This window comes from Photinus pyralis, unplaced genomic scaffold, assembly GCF_008802855.1.
Source record: "Photinus pyralis isolate 1611_PpyrPB1 unplaced genomic scaffold, Ppyr1.3 Ppyr1.4_LG1, whole genome shotgun sequence".
In the NCBI taxonomy this organism is placed as follows: Eukaryota; Metazoa; Arthropoda; class Insecta; order Coleoptera; family Lampyridae; genus Photinus; species Photinus pyralis.
This window is the reverse complement of record NW_022170249.1, coordinates 5,383,962-5,398,545: the sequence shown is the minus strand read 5'-3', so window position 1 is coordinate 5,398,545 and position 14,584 is coordinate 5,383,962. Positions and strand designations below refer to the sequence as shown.

At 36.1% G+C, this 14,584-nt stretch overlaps 1 protein-coding gene and 1 non-coding gene across 2 annotated transcripts; one reads left to right on the top strand and one right to left on the bottom strand.

Moving 5' to 3' along the window:
• Positions 1 to 8,409: 8,409 nt before the first annotated feature.
• On the bottom strand, positions 8,410 to 8,481 carry Trnap-cgg. Its single transcript has one exon. It is a non-coding gene; the product is annotated as a tRNA-Pro (tRNA).
• A 486-nt stretch (positions 8,482 to 8,967) lies between these two features.
• On the top strand, positions 8,968 to 12,389 carry LOC116160364 (U2 snRNP-associated SURP motif-containing protein-like). Its single transcript, XM_031473553.1, has 2 exons — positions 8,968 to 9,255; positions 9,755 to 12,389. Exon 2 carries the CDS (start codon positions 10,901 to 10,903, stop codon positions 12,101 to 12,103), a length of 1,203 nt encoding a protein of 400 aa, XP_031329413.1. The 5' UTR covers positions 8,968 to 9,255; positions 9,755 to 10,900; the 3' UTR covers positions 12,104 to 12,389.
• The last annotated feature ends 2,195 nt before the right edge of the window (positions 12,390 to 14,584 follow it).

The following is a 14,584-nucleotide window of genomic DNA, read 5'->3' as shown; positions in this document are numbered from 1 at the left end:
GTTTTTCCTGTTCTCGATTCACTTCAAAGTCCGATAACCTTTATTCCTGCTGAGCCTCGTGTTGAGCCAGCTTCCTGAAAATCAATAGCGTTCATAGTACCCGTACGCCAAATTTCAACACGATCAGACTCTTTCAAAAAGAGTATAGCGCATACGGACGAACAGACTGACAATAGAAAACTATAAAGGATCTGAGGATCTAATAAGCAAAAAAAAGAATTTACGTTCCCGTTATCATGCGCACAGACGGACACACGGGTCCTTAATAAAATGAAACATATCTCTCATGGATTTTTTCACCACATGCACTACTCCCACTAACCTCCACGGGCCCGGGAATATTTGATTGCCGAGGCCTTATGGTTGCTAATTTTTCTCTAGACATTTTGTTCCTGTGTGATCACTTTAACGGAAAGAGTAGATAAAGTGAAACAAATAATTGTGAATTTTCACGACATCTGTTACTTAATCTTACTAAAATTTGGACGCGGAGCGCGAAATAAATAGTTCTTACTTTCGGAACAGAAGACGGTATTGTTTCCGAGATTGTTTCTATGGAAACGACGGGAGAACTTAAGCTTGCTATTTTTGACGTCTAAATTAAATTCAGCATTTTCAGAAGTATTATAATGATTTATATGATTTCTGCTATAAAATAAGGTTTTGTATTATACATTTCCGTACATTTCGGATTCACAATGAAATAGCATTTGTGACAATTAAATGTGGAAAATCGCATCAGTGATGTGGTAAGCGTTTTTGAGGATGGATTGCTGGACTTGGGTCACTTCCACGCGAATTGCCTCCTTCCACTAGTCCAGAGTTTGGGGCTTATGCTCGTAGACAAGAGCTTTGAGATGTTCCCGAGGGTGTCCCCATAGGAAAAAATCGCAGACGGATAAATCTGGGGATCGAAGAGGGCAATGAACATCAGCAAACCTGGAAATAGGGCTCCGTGAACACGATAACTATCAAACGCTTGGACCGATTCGGTTCAAACTTTGCACAGTTGACCTCGGTTGACCTATACGCCACAAATAATAAGCCTATTGAAAATGGGTCAAATCCAATGACCCCGTAGAGTCACACCGAGCTGTTCTGTCGCTTTTTTAGATGCTCTTTAGGGGTTTATTTTTTAGTAGTTTCAGTTCACCCACTGCTGTTCTCTACCTAGTACCTGAGACACTATATGGTTACATAATACATGCCTCAACTCCGATTCGTATCAAGCATTGACTAATCCCCCCCCCCCAATTAGTCAATGGTATCAGGCATCATCTTGATCATAGACAGACTGAGAGACAACATTGAGGTTAATGATAAAATCGAGGATAAAAACGGTCGCGCAAAAATTTCTTTTAATGCGATTCTTTTAGTGGACTGCTAGAATATCGTAACACTACTCTAGGGTGTTTTATACTCAATCGGTACGCACATTGCATGTACAGAGTGTCTCATTTTCGCGTACATTGCAAGTATAAGGTGTCTCATTTTCGACACTTTTATAGAGTATCTCTGTACTTCCTGCTTACTAAAAAGTAATGTAGGCTCTATTTGGGTCACTTAAAATGGTCAAATTTGAAAATATTCGCTCGCTTAAGAGATACGGGGGAAACTAAAAAATTGTCAATTTCAGAATGACCCTATATTTTTTTGTTAAAAGTGATACAGGAAAATGTTTATTACAAAAGAACTATTATTGAATAACGTATAACCGTTTTCAAAATGAGTATACGTGGTCAGATAAAAAATGTATCAGATTTTTTTAAATGAAACACCTATTTCATTCTTAAAAGATAGCACATTCTTACACTAAAAATTTAAAAAAAAATGAAGTATTGGTTAAAAAAGGTTCAACTTTTGCAATTTTTTTGTATTTCTTTAATCATTCGATGTACCTAACCTTTTTTTTAAATGTATTTAATCCTGTTTTTAACTTTATTTTAAATCACTGGAATCTTTTTTTAATACCATCCTTAGTATGTTATACTCCTACTGCTATCTTTTTAGATTAAAATATATATAGCGGAGTTCCATGGCTCGATAACTTTTTTAGCTGACCCCGTATACTTATATTTTGAAAATGGCTGATTATTCAACTTTTGTAATAAACATTTTCCTGCATCTCTTTTAACAAAGCAAATACACGGTCATTGACATTTTTTTATTTTACTATGTTTTCCATTTTAAGTTAAGTTTGACCCCCACAAAAAGTATATATGACGCCTATATTACTTTTTTGATAGCACCAGCAAACACGGAAATATCCGGTAAAAGTCCGAAAATGGGACACCCTGCACCCTGTCTAATACCTGATGTACTTACCTATGACCTTATATTCTTTATCCTCGTATTTAGTCAGTACCTTCTTTTATACCGTTACCATGGACTGTTACCTATCCGTTTAATTTCACCAATTTAAAAAAAAAGTGAGAGATACAATGTAAACCTGGATTGACATTGATCAGGAATTAATTGTGGAATTCAGTGCTAATTTAAGGAAGAGTTGTACAAAATTTTGACAAATGAACACATTGCCCTCGACATTGCCCATGAAGGGTATTTAGTCATACTTGTTTAAACATGATAATTACCTTATTTTGTCAATTGTCACACCATGGCCTACTACCTATAAAAACGGCGAAGGCGGAATTATGAAATTTGTACCCAAATAAGTCAAAAGTTACTTACGACTGATCTGGAATTAACCATTAGATAAATTTGACGGTAAGATGAAAGACCGGGCCGTGTTCAATACCAAATTTTAAGGTAACTTACGCGCAGATGAATGTCCCTAATGAAACAATAAAAACTATAAATATATACAGTGGCCTTGATATCACTTGTCTTAACATTCAATTACCAGTCTGTATAACGACGATGGCGACTGCAAGACTTCCGACAACTTTTGCTTGAACAATGAAATGAATTTATAATTTCCAAATTAAGTACAGGAAGTGAATTCGTTAGGGTTTTTTTTTCTGTTTAGGGCTCCACGGTGCGTTAAGGTTGTTCGTTAGCGTATGAGCTTTTATGGGAAATCATTGACCATATCAAGTGTACAACGTGCACAACGTTTCTAACTACTAACTTTACACTATGTAACAGTTCAAGTACAAGGTTATTTCGTAATTTTAAAATCCCGTCCATTTAAAAAATTAAATGTCCTCTCTTTATGGCAAGATTCCCACGTTACGTTTGGACGCCTTTAAATTTGTTGAGGCGTATTGGTCAATGACTTTCTTTAAATTACTCTGTTTAGTCCAGATTTATTTAGCATAAATTGTTTACTGATAACGACGCTACAAAATTTAAAAGGTTTCATATTACCCATTCAACTTCCGGTTGATATCGACAATGGCGAAAATTCCAAATTTATCAGGCTAAGCTCCACCGACCTTGACAACCTGTACGATTCTAATTTCTCAATTTTGTAAATACCCCAAAAAAACATTACCACGACACGATCGTCTTATCGTCATTAATTTTGATAGTGACCCCCATTCATGCTTTATTCCAGAACCCGCATAAAACTTATCTAGTAAATAAGGATAAGATAATTCGAGAAATAGAGATTAGGTAAATTTCAGTGTACCTACCATTTAAATACTGCAGTCTGCAACGGATTCTCGCCCTTCAATCGATTGGTGGTAACATTTCGAGTATACGTTGTTTTCTTGAAGCAAACAGAACGAAATAAACAGCAAAAAAGCCGGTTGACCCTCGGCACTTAAAACACAAACAGCGTGCTTCGCTTTGCTTTCAAAACGTAAGAAATCATCCGGTCAGATGCAAACATAACAACCGGTTGACGGCGAACATGCGTGTCTTCGATTTCAATTCCAGATGCGGACTGGGTTCGTTTCGTTCGGCCTGAGGATGACGGACTGTGGTAGGGTGGCGCTTACAAAAACCACAAAATACGTTGCACGTTTTTCGTGTTATTACGAACATATGATCGAGAGTACTTGTACTTATATGTCAAGAGACTTTATCTCAAAACCCTGACCATCCACACCATTTTATAATCCCTTAAATCGTAAAGGCGTCGCACTTTACGCCCCGATGATTAGCGGCCGAGCAAAATCGGCGCATCAAAAATTGAGATAGTACTCATAAATTGGCAAAAGTCCCACTCTCCTATTTTAGCAATGTACCTAGTCGCAGTGTGTAAATTTTTAATTTACCTGCTGCAGAAAAGTGTAGGTCCTACAGCAAAAGTTTATAGGATAAATAAAACGTCTCGCTTAGGTCCTCACAAAATTCTAGAGGGGCCCCTTGACACTGTTCCCTTGGGGGGAGAGGCAGAATAGTCTCCTGAGTAAGTGGTAGCGATTTCAATTGAGAAAAATGCTGGATGATGTAAGGAAAATTAGAACACAATTGAAGCATAGGACGGTACAGGCCCAAAAACGGTGACGGATTTAGGTACAAATTTGCCGCCGACTGACTAAAATTCTAAATTATTTTTGCAACTCACAATTTGGTGAAAATTACACATAGTTTTTGGGTAACTTCTGAGCTGAGCAATCATGTACTAATTTATAAGGTGGAGATATGCCTTAAAAATTCTTACACCAGAGCTTACACAAAATTACTAAATTTAAATTGTAATATTGGAACACTATTGGAATATTTTAAAAATTCGTTCGGAAACACTACGAGAAATCGATTGGCGACAGTTTAATATTTCTTTTCGTTCTCGAGTTAGACGAAGAACAGACTGACGGACGGACAAAACCATTACACAATTTTTTTTCAAAAAAGTTTTGGTAGTTGTTTTGACTCCGAGGTGATGCCACGACGTTTCTGGTAACGCCGTTACAGCACGTTGCGCCGGCGCTTGGTTTAACTCTTTTTGGAGTAACGGGTCAGCAGACATGAAGGTTCAGGTCAGCGACTTTTATTGACACTCTGTCACGCTATTTAAACAGTGGCAATCCCAGATGTCAAATGGAGCTGTAACTCGGGAGGAACCTACGCTATTGGTGAACAGTAGGTGTTCTAGTCCTATACACTATGGGTGAACAATAGGACTTGGGCAACCTACGCTATGGCTAACTAGGTGTAAGAGTTCTACGCTATGGGTGAACAGTAGGACCAGAGATAGTCTTCTTCGCTATGAGGAACAAAACTCGACAGAATTTTTATGGTCATTGTCATGTTTAATTCCTCCGACATCTCGGATTACAGGAACGTCGCTTTAAGCTTAAATCGGTCGAGATTATTTAAAGCAGACAAAATAAACATTCTTTTGGGCCCACCACTCATGGGATTGCATGATATGATGTTTATTTTGATTTTTAAATTTAATAATTGGCGATTTTAGCGCCCCCTTTTGAACGGCACCCAGGGTACGTGCCCTGCCTACCCCACCCTAGTTACGCTTCTGAGTTTTTCATATACAGACGTAGACTGTACAGTACTACAATACAGAGATTTTTGTTCAATGTAGGAGACTCGTTTTCTGTATTTATACAGGGCGAGTTTTTATTACTTCTTAGCTTTGTCAAAATTTCATCAAATGTTGACATTTTATTTTAGTTCAATTTTTTGAGATGGCAACGCCTAAGTGGGCAAAATGTTTCGTTTCAAATTTTCTTGTAGCTTTACAAAATAGCGAAGCTGTGGCCATTTTCGAGATTACGCTGGCGTTCATTTATTTTTGTATGGACGGCATATTAGATTTGTACGTCAGTCGATAGAGAAACAAGTGCACAATCAGCGATAGGTACCAAATACTTCATTTATTTCATTCGGAAATTAGTCTTGAATTTTTGATTTGAAGTTTACAGTGTATTTCTTATAACAATACATACAATTCTATGGCTTGCTTAAAATTGTTGTTCGGAACAATTTCGTTGAGACGCCATCATACAGGATGATCCATAATCTGGTAGACCTCTTCACTCAAGAACATAGGAGGCAATTAAGAAAATTGAAAAGATGGTGACATGGTGTTGACAAATCGAAGAATTAAAGTTTCAGTAATTCCAGGTTCCTCAGTCCTCGCACCAGAACAGAAACTCTCAACAGGCATTTTTCGGAAAAATTTTGATGCTTTTTAAAACAAGATATCGATACTTTTTCAAAAATTATCACTGAGATTTTCCAACGAAACACGAAACGATACAGTGGCATAAAACCACCAATAAAAAGCGAAAACGCAGTGTTCAGCGGGAAAATTGATGGCAACGGTTTACTGACATGACAAGCTTTGTGATGTATCGGTAACGTTAAACTAAACGTCCAGGTTATATGCAGAAAACGTTATTTTGTCTATACATAACGCTTTTTGTCAGATAACCCATAACGTTAAGTTTGAAGTTTCTAATACATCACAGAGTTAAGTTAATTAAGTAGGTACATGAAAAGGGACACTACATTTAACTGAAAATATAGAGACTATTCAAAACCTTAAATAAACATAAGCCCATAAGTAGTGCTCGACAGTGTTCAGTAACTTTCTTTTCTCCGCTATTCTCAATAACACATCTTCATTGAATTTGATTTTCAAAGCCCTTCTCCATAACCACATTTCCAGACTTTTAATTATTTTCTTCTCCCTCTCACTTAATATCCACGTTTCCCAGCCATATAGGAAGACACTCCACACAAAACAGATCACTAGACTTGTCTTCAACTCCAGCTCCATTTTACTAGCAAGGGCCCTTTGTACACCCTGACTAGAGTAGTCCGACCCCTCAACGTTACTAAAGCCATCCCACAGGTAAGATGAACCTAAGGATGCTGGAATGAAATGCGACTCTAATCGTAGCCATGTCCGGCAAGAATACCGTCAACATGGATCGTCTCAGTTTGACTAAAGAGTGGCATCCCTCAATACCTCTGCTATTCAACAACCCCTTATTTTTCAGATGCAAGGATGCCAGAGTGGCCTATCTCTCACGTGGAGATCTAGCGGCGGCAGACCGAGAAGGGCCTCCATGACGACTGTGAGAGTTGTTCGCAGCGCGTCCGTGCAAGTAAGGTAAACGATCATTTTCACCAGCGAATCTCCGGTTACACTCAACCGATTTCGACAACGCTTTTTTTAACTGGCATCAGAATGTAACGACGCAATTAGTGAAATAAAAGAAGCACGTAGGGTTACTTAGTGCACCTTGCGTCACATTTAAAAGATTATGTGAGATCATGGATCATTGTAAATGCGCCTGAACCAGGTGAGAATGATTTCGGAAAATCACAGATGTTTATTATTCGTAAAAGGTTGAAGATTGATACATGTGCCGTTGCAAAATTGTGTTGGAAATTTGATCCTCTACAATTTATCTTCTACAAATTTGTCATTTCTATTTCCGTTTGCCTTACGTTTTGAAATAAATACGCGCGATCATGATTTTCTTAAGAAAACACTTAAGACTTCACTAGTGGAAGTGTGATATATTATTCAGTGGAAGTGAAGCAGTTGGCGTAGAGCAAGATGATGGGGCTTTCAATCTTTTGTTTATGCATCTCTCGGTATATTTTTACATATTTATCTACTCGTTACATTTTATTTTCAATATTTTATATAGATCTATATATTATATAAAAAAGATGGTGATCAAAGGAACACCTTCTTGAGAGCCAAAATCTGTTTACTCCATTGTCCTTACAAAAGTTCTATCCCAGTGAAACTGTTCATTTTTTTAGTATTAGAGCGAAAAATGACTTACCATAAGAAATCCTCTACTTTGACGTTTTTTGAACAGTAATTGTGTAAGAAGTGCTGAACATGTTGTTCCTACACGATAGGAGGGAGTACATTTTGCTATGCCTCCAACCAGTTACCAAGTTCGGAAGAGCCCAAAATTTGCGTTATGTGGTCAATTATAAATTTTTTACGCAGTGTTTGGGCCCTGAAGGCAATACATACTACGATTTGATAGCAAAACTGGATTCTCGGAAGGGGCTGCAGCCCGGCGGCCCTCTCTCTGGTTGCGCCACTGGCGTGCTTATTCCAACATGGTATAGTCACAGAATAGGAAAATATTGTAGCGTAATCTTTATTCTGTGGTATAATCATTTATGCCGCATGGGTCTATTTGAATGGGTTTTTGTAACCAATTAATGCTTTACATTTCTAAAGTTTCAATTTATAAATTTAATAGAAGAGCTTCTCGGGATAGAATAGAATAAAATATTTAGATACGGTTCTGTGCACGACCGCTTTTTAAAGAACCCAATATTGAGTAACGGAATTTTCTTGATAGGCCACCCGCAACACGTCCCATTACTTCAATTTTCAAATCTTCCTTCAACATGCTTTATCAGTGTATTATACAATAGGTTACACTTACACCTTAAAAACGAGTTATTGGCCTTACTGCTTATATAAAACAACAATAAAATATGAGTAGCAGGATGGATAACTTACAAGAATGTAGCTAACTATTAAAAAAAATAGGGCTCGTCCGGGATTTGAACCCGGGACCTCTCGCACCCGAAGCGAGAATCATACCCCTAGACCAACGAGCCGACTTGTTTAATGTTTGATAATAATGATTGTTCTATTTACGACAAAACAAATTAAACAAATACCAAAGTAATACATTTATAGCAACATTATTTTAATAATATAAAATATATTATTAATTAATTTCATAATTATTAACTATATGTAATAATAATTTGATCTGCTATGAAAATTTTGCACTTCATAACTATGTTACATAAACGAGTTTGAATAATTTCAAGTTCTGACCGTAAAGACATTTTTGCAAATGCAACACACACTACATATTCGTGAATCATTGTAGCATAATATACCACAGCTATGATTGTAGTTTGTCTACCACTGAATATAACTACAAATGCCTAAGAAAATTTCAACATTCTTTACCTAAATAGTTTGTGAATTAGGTCCTAATGGATTTAAAAGTAAACTAAGAAAATGAGCTTATTGATTTAATAACCTAGAATTTAAAAGTACTGCCGTTTGTTTATGGAATAAAATAGGGTGAATCGCCCAGTTAGCCGGCCACCACCCGTTCTCGGCCACTTTAGGAGAATTAGGGAATAAATTAGTACAAACTTTTGTTTCGATCCGCGATTTTTACAGATCCTACTCAACACTCCTTTCCCCACCACTTTACGGATCACGCCATTTTTTTAAGCACATGTCACCATAAAAAATGGCAGTTAAAAGTTGGCTCTTGTGAAACGTGCGTGCCTGCGGCTGTTTACTGCAGATTTGCTAGGGTACATCTCATAAGGGAATAGTGATTATTTTGTGTAATACTGATTATAAAGGTAAGTGTTATTAAATTTTAGATAAATAATATGTCGATGTACTATTATATTTAAGAAAATAATGATAATTCATAAGTACTAATTATTTTATGGGGTGGCCGGTAAACTGGCTTAACCAAAACGCTCAATCCACTTCTCGGCCAGGGTGGCCGAGAACAGGTCGTAGAGCATGATATTGTTTATCTTTTTTTGTCTTACTGGTTCATAATAATTCGTATCCTTTTCTCTGGCATACTTAGGACAGTTAGTACCACAAAATAGCCAGTTTTCGGCCGGACTATCTAAAAAAGCGCGGGAAATAAAAATATTTAAAAGAGCGGCCGAGAAAAGGTATCTTGGCCTTTTTTCGGCCATTACCTTTAACTTATATTGGTTTTATGTGCTTTTTACCTGATTTCGTATTAACCTTCGTGCTTTTTTAAGATACTTACGAATCTTAAAACTGTAAATTACAATTTTACATAAAATGCTTACCTACTAGGTAAATAATGTTTTTCAGATGGCCACAGTCAAAGGCAAAAAATTTCCGATGCAGGCAAGAAAGTTATTCAGCTACTCTGAAGAAAACCTTAAGCTTGCACTGCATGCTGTTAGAGAGGGCCAAATGTCCATAAGAAGTGCTGCAAAAGAGTTTAATGTACCAAGGTCTACTCTCCAAGACAGGGTGTCGGGGAAAACACCAGACCGATTGCGTAAAACGGGTCCAGAACCAATTATGACTATCGAAGGAGAAAAACGCATCAGCAATTGGGTCATTGGTCTTGCCAAGTGTGGATTCCCAATAAAAAAGCATGAACTAATGGAAACAGTAACGAAAATAGCAAGAGACAACGGAAAAATTGAAAAATTCAAAAACGAGAGACCTGGAGAGAAATGGTATGCTGGTTTCACCAAAAGGCATCCAGAAATTCGGTTACGTGAATCTGAGAGTATAAACAAGGCAAGGGCAATTATCACAGAAGAATATATTAGGTCATGGTTTACAGAATTAGAAATATTCTTAACAGAAAACAACATTTTGGACATTATGGAGGACCCTTCCCGCATATTTAACGGTGACGAATCCGGATTTTCACTGTGTCCAAAAACAGGAAAAGTCCTTGCTCCTCGCGGATTTAAAAATGTTTATTCCATTAAACAAGGCAACGAAAAGGAAGCCTTAACAGTACTAGTAACATTTAATGCCCGTGGTAACATTTGTCCTCCACTTGTTGTTTTTCCGTACGTCAGACCTCCAAAAACATTGATAAATAATATGCCAGAGAATTGGGTGTTAGGAAAATCCGACAGTGGGTGGATGAAAAGCGATGTCTTTTTCGAATATATTTGCAACGATTTTAACAAGTGGCTTACGGACAACAATATTAAGAGGCCTATAATATTATTTGTTGATGGACACAGATCACACCTTAATATATTCCTAAGTGAATTTTGTGACAAAAATGGAATAATTTTGTATGCCCTTCCTCCAAATACCACTCACATCCTACAGCCAGCGGATGTTAGTGTATTTCGGCCACTAAAACATGAATGGAAGAAGACTGTCAGGCAATGGCAAAGTGAACAAGACGTTAATACCGCTGTGACAAAAATTTATTTTAAAAAAATTTATTAAGTATTTGAGCAGACGTTAAATAAAGTAGATATGGAACCATGTATTATTAATGGCTTTCGAAAATGCGGCTTGTTTCCTTTAGATCCAAACAATGTTGACTACACTAAATGCGTTAAAAATGAATTAGAAAGAAAACGCCATGACGTAGAGCCCGTAGAGAAAATAAGCTATGAGGACACTGAAGCAGCAAAAAAAGTGATTAAAACTTTAGAAAGAAAACTAAAAAATAGTGGTATTGATACAGACATAATTTATAAAGCAATAAATAATTTGTCATTTGATGCTAGTAATTGCGGAGGTGTTAGACAAGAAAAAAAAATACATGTTATAAGCAACATTACCATCAATAAGCAGGATACGATTCCGGATAATTTAAATAATACCTTTCCTTTGGAAATAGGAACCTTAGTACCCATGGAGTCACTGAATATTATTCCTATTGATGAAATAGATGTTATAGCATTAGATAATGTCCCCATAAATGAGCTATTTGAAGAACCACGACAGCCAGGAATACAAAATGTTGATAAACATGTGTGTGAAAACAAAGAAAACATTAATTTTGATGAGAAGGTTGTGGAAAAAAAAGATAAGTTTAAAGACAAAAACGAAAATATGGATCTCGATAATCAAAACGAGGAAGATAACGCCGAAGAAATGGATGAAAATAAAATTTACTCGAAAAATGGCAAAAAAGAACAATCAGAAAAGGAAAATACTACTAAAACTGAAACAACGGAAGTTGGATATAAAATAGAAGAAGAAAATCAGATATTTGTGAAAAAAAATACCGATCAAGTTATTGAAATTGAAGATAACACCACAGAGAAAAATGAATCAATAAACGATAAATCGGAACAGGCAATACAAAATGAGGGGCGAGTTGATAAAACGGAAATGACGAGAGAAATTAAAAACATGGAAATAAATAAAGAAAACAATTCAACAATAAAAGTGGAGACATTTTATAAAAAGAAGTCGGAAGTAAAATCTCCATTAAAGACCGTACAAATTGAAGCTGAAAGTAATCACTCACCACCAAAATGGCCTGAAGAAAATTCTCCTATAAAAACTGTGGAGGTCGAAGAAGTGTTAACCCCATTTTCTCGTCATCTAAGATTTCCTGAACCTATAAAAAAAGGTTCAGAAAATAAAAAAAAGAGAAATTGCCAAGTGCTATCTCGTCCAACGCTTGGCGAAAACATATTGAAAAGCAAGAGAAAGGAAGACTAAATAAACAGGAAGCTCAGCAGAAGAAAAAAGATGAAAGACTGGAAAAACAGAATAAAAAAAATGCAAAAAAAGATATAAAACAGTAAAAAAAAATGCAGCAAAGAAATTAAAATTGATGTGTTCTCTTTGCGAAGATGAATTGGTAAGTGACACAGAAGATGATTCTTTAAAAAACCTGGGATGTGATGCATGCCCTAAGTGGTTTCATTTAGCTTGTACTGAGTTATCTAATTTATCATACAATGAAGCTTCAACTAGAGATTTCTTGTGTAGTTCCTGCAAATAAGTTTTAACATTGAATAAGTGTTTTTATTCAATGGTTTTAATGAGTACAAATTATTTACTCCTCTTTTTAAGGATATCTATTTATGTTTATTTTTAAGGTTTTTTTATTAGTTACTTATATTAAAATAGGCAACTTGGAATATTTTTGTTTTATTTATCTACTTAAATATTTTGATTAGAATCTACTACTGACTGCAATAAAATTAATTTTTTTGATTATCTGTACCTAGGCACCTATTTTCCATTCATTTCTCCTTTTATTTTAATGCTTAAACAACACGGCCGAAAAATGGGATTTATCGGCCACCCATGCCGAGAACTGGTATAGTCTTGGCCGAGAAAATAATCAAGTGACCGAGAACTGGCAATAAGGACATTTTTTAGGATTTTATTAACAAAAAAAAACTTAAATAGATTTGACATTTTTGAATGATTAAATTTAATTAAGTAAACTACGTGCTATCCAATAAAATAATCAAAATTGGATTTCAATCATTCTGCAATTTTTAAACGTCGGTTTAAGGTGAAAATTCAGTTAAGTGACATTAAACTATTAAACTATTAAACAATCCAATTCTTTTATTTTTCTTTTTTTTACTCCCATTCGCTGCATTTTTTTAACACAGGAAGGATTCGAGTAGTTTTTCGTTTTTGTGTCATGCAGCTGATATTCCACCTCCACCAGCATATGTGTAATTTCGAGAAATAGTAGTCCTCGAGGTTAAAACCTCGGGCCAAGTTGCGCCAAAAACCTAGATGGGGTGTCGGGGCCGTTGGCTCAGAGTGGCATACCGACGTCTGTGACCAAGCGCTTCAGGTTGGAGAGAAACATTACATGAGTCTGACTTAGGACAGCCATAGCCGGAAAACAAGGATTACTATTTCAGAATAGTTGATTTCTGTTTCAGGAATCTCGTGACTATGAAATCAGCTGAAGCATGGTATAGGGCAGGCACTTGGTGGTCCAACCGGTCAGAATAAGCTACAAGGGCTGAGTTGATAAGAATACTGTCAAAATTGTCGAACTCACATGCCTCCCGGAATACTACATTCCGTAACAATTAGGCTGGAATGGAGAAATTCAATGTGAGTGGGGATACACAAGCACTGAATCTCCATTCCAACCGCGTCGCAGACTACCTATACTTTTGTCCACGAGTGCAAGAAATAAATCAAATGTAAAAATGAATAACAAGTACACTTTAATTTTTTTAAATTGCGATATTAAATTTATGGTATTCTGACAATTACGATTTATGAAAGTTAAGAATTGGTGTAGGTATTACAAATGAGGCCTGTAGATGTAATGCAAAACTTGGTAGTTAAATGCAAAAATGACGATTTCCATCTAAATGCGCCATCTTGATGTAGTGGGGCCCCAGTTGCCCCCCCCCCTCTGGGCGGCCCTGCTGAACGAATATTCTTCATTCTTAAAACGCATCAAAACCTATCTGAAGAACCGAACCGGGCACCAGAGACTCACAGGTTTAGCTTTGATAGCCGTCCACAGAGACGTTATTTCCACGTCAGGAGTACCTAAACACTGTTGACTGGAATCATGTATACTCCTTAGTCAATGTTGAGATGATAAATTTTGTAAATGAAAAAATTATGGAGCTGTTTGATAGTCACGCGCCAATAAAAACAGCAAAAATAACTAAACCGCGAGCCCCTTGGATGACGGTTAATATAAAATTGATGATGTCATTACGAGATGAAGCTTTTAAAAGCTATAAAAAAACAAAAAATATTGCCAAATGGAATTATTATAAGTCACTTCGTAATTATACTACGTTTGCTATAAAACAAGAAAAAAAAGCTTATTTAGAGTACCTATCAACTAAAAATGAATTCCATTAATAATATTTGGAGTGAACTTAGGAAAATGAATGTTTATAACAAATCGTCACGCGGAGATATTCCTACGTCTCTTTGCAATGTCAATGAAATAAATCAGGGATTTCTTAATACAGCTACTACTCCAAATGTGGAAAAGCTAGTTCATTTTTACAAAGGTAATTACATTAAAGACTTTAAAAATAAATTCTCGTTTCGAGACGTGACACAAATTGATGTTATAAGTCATCTTTACAAAATTAAAACTAAAGCTGTGGGACTAGACGGTGTTAGCTTAAAAATGATAATCCTATGTAGTTCCGTAATATTACCTCATATCACTTTCATAATAAACTTTTG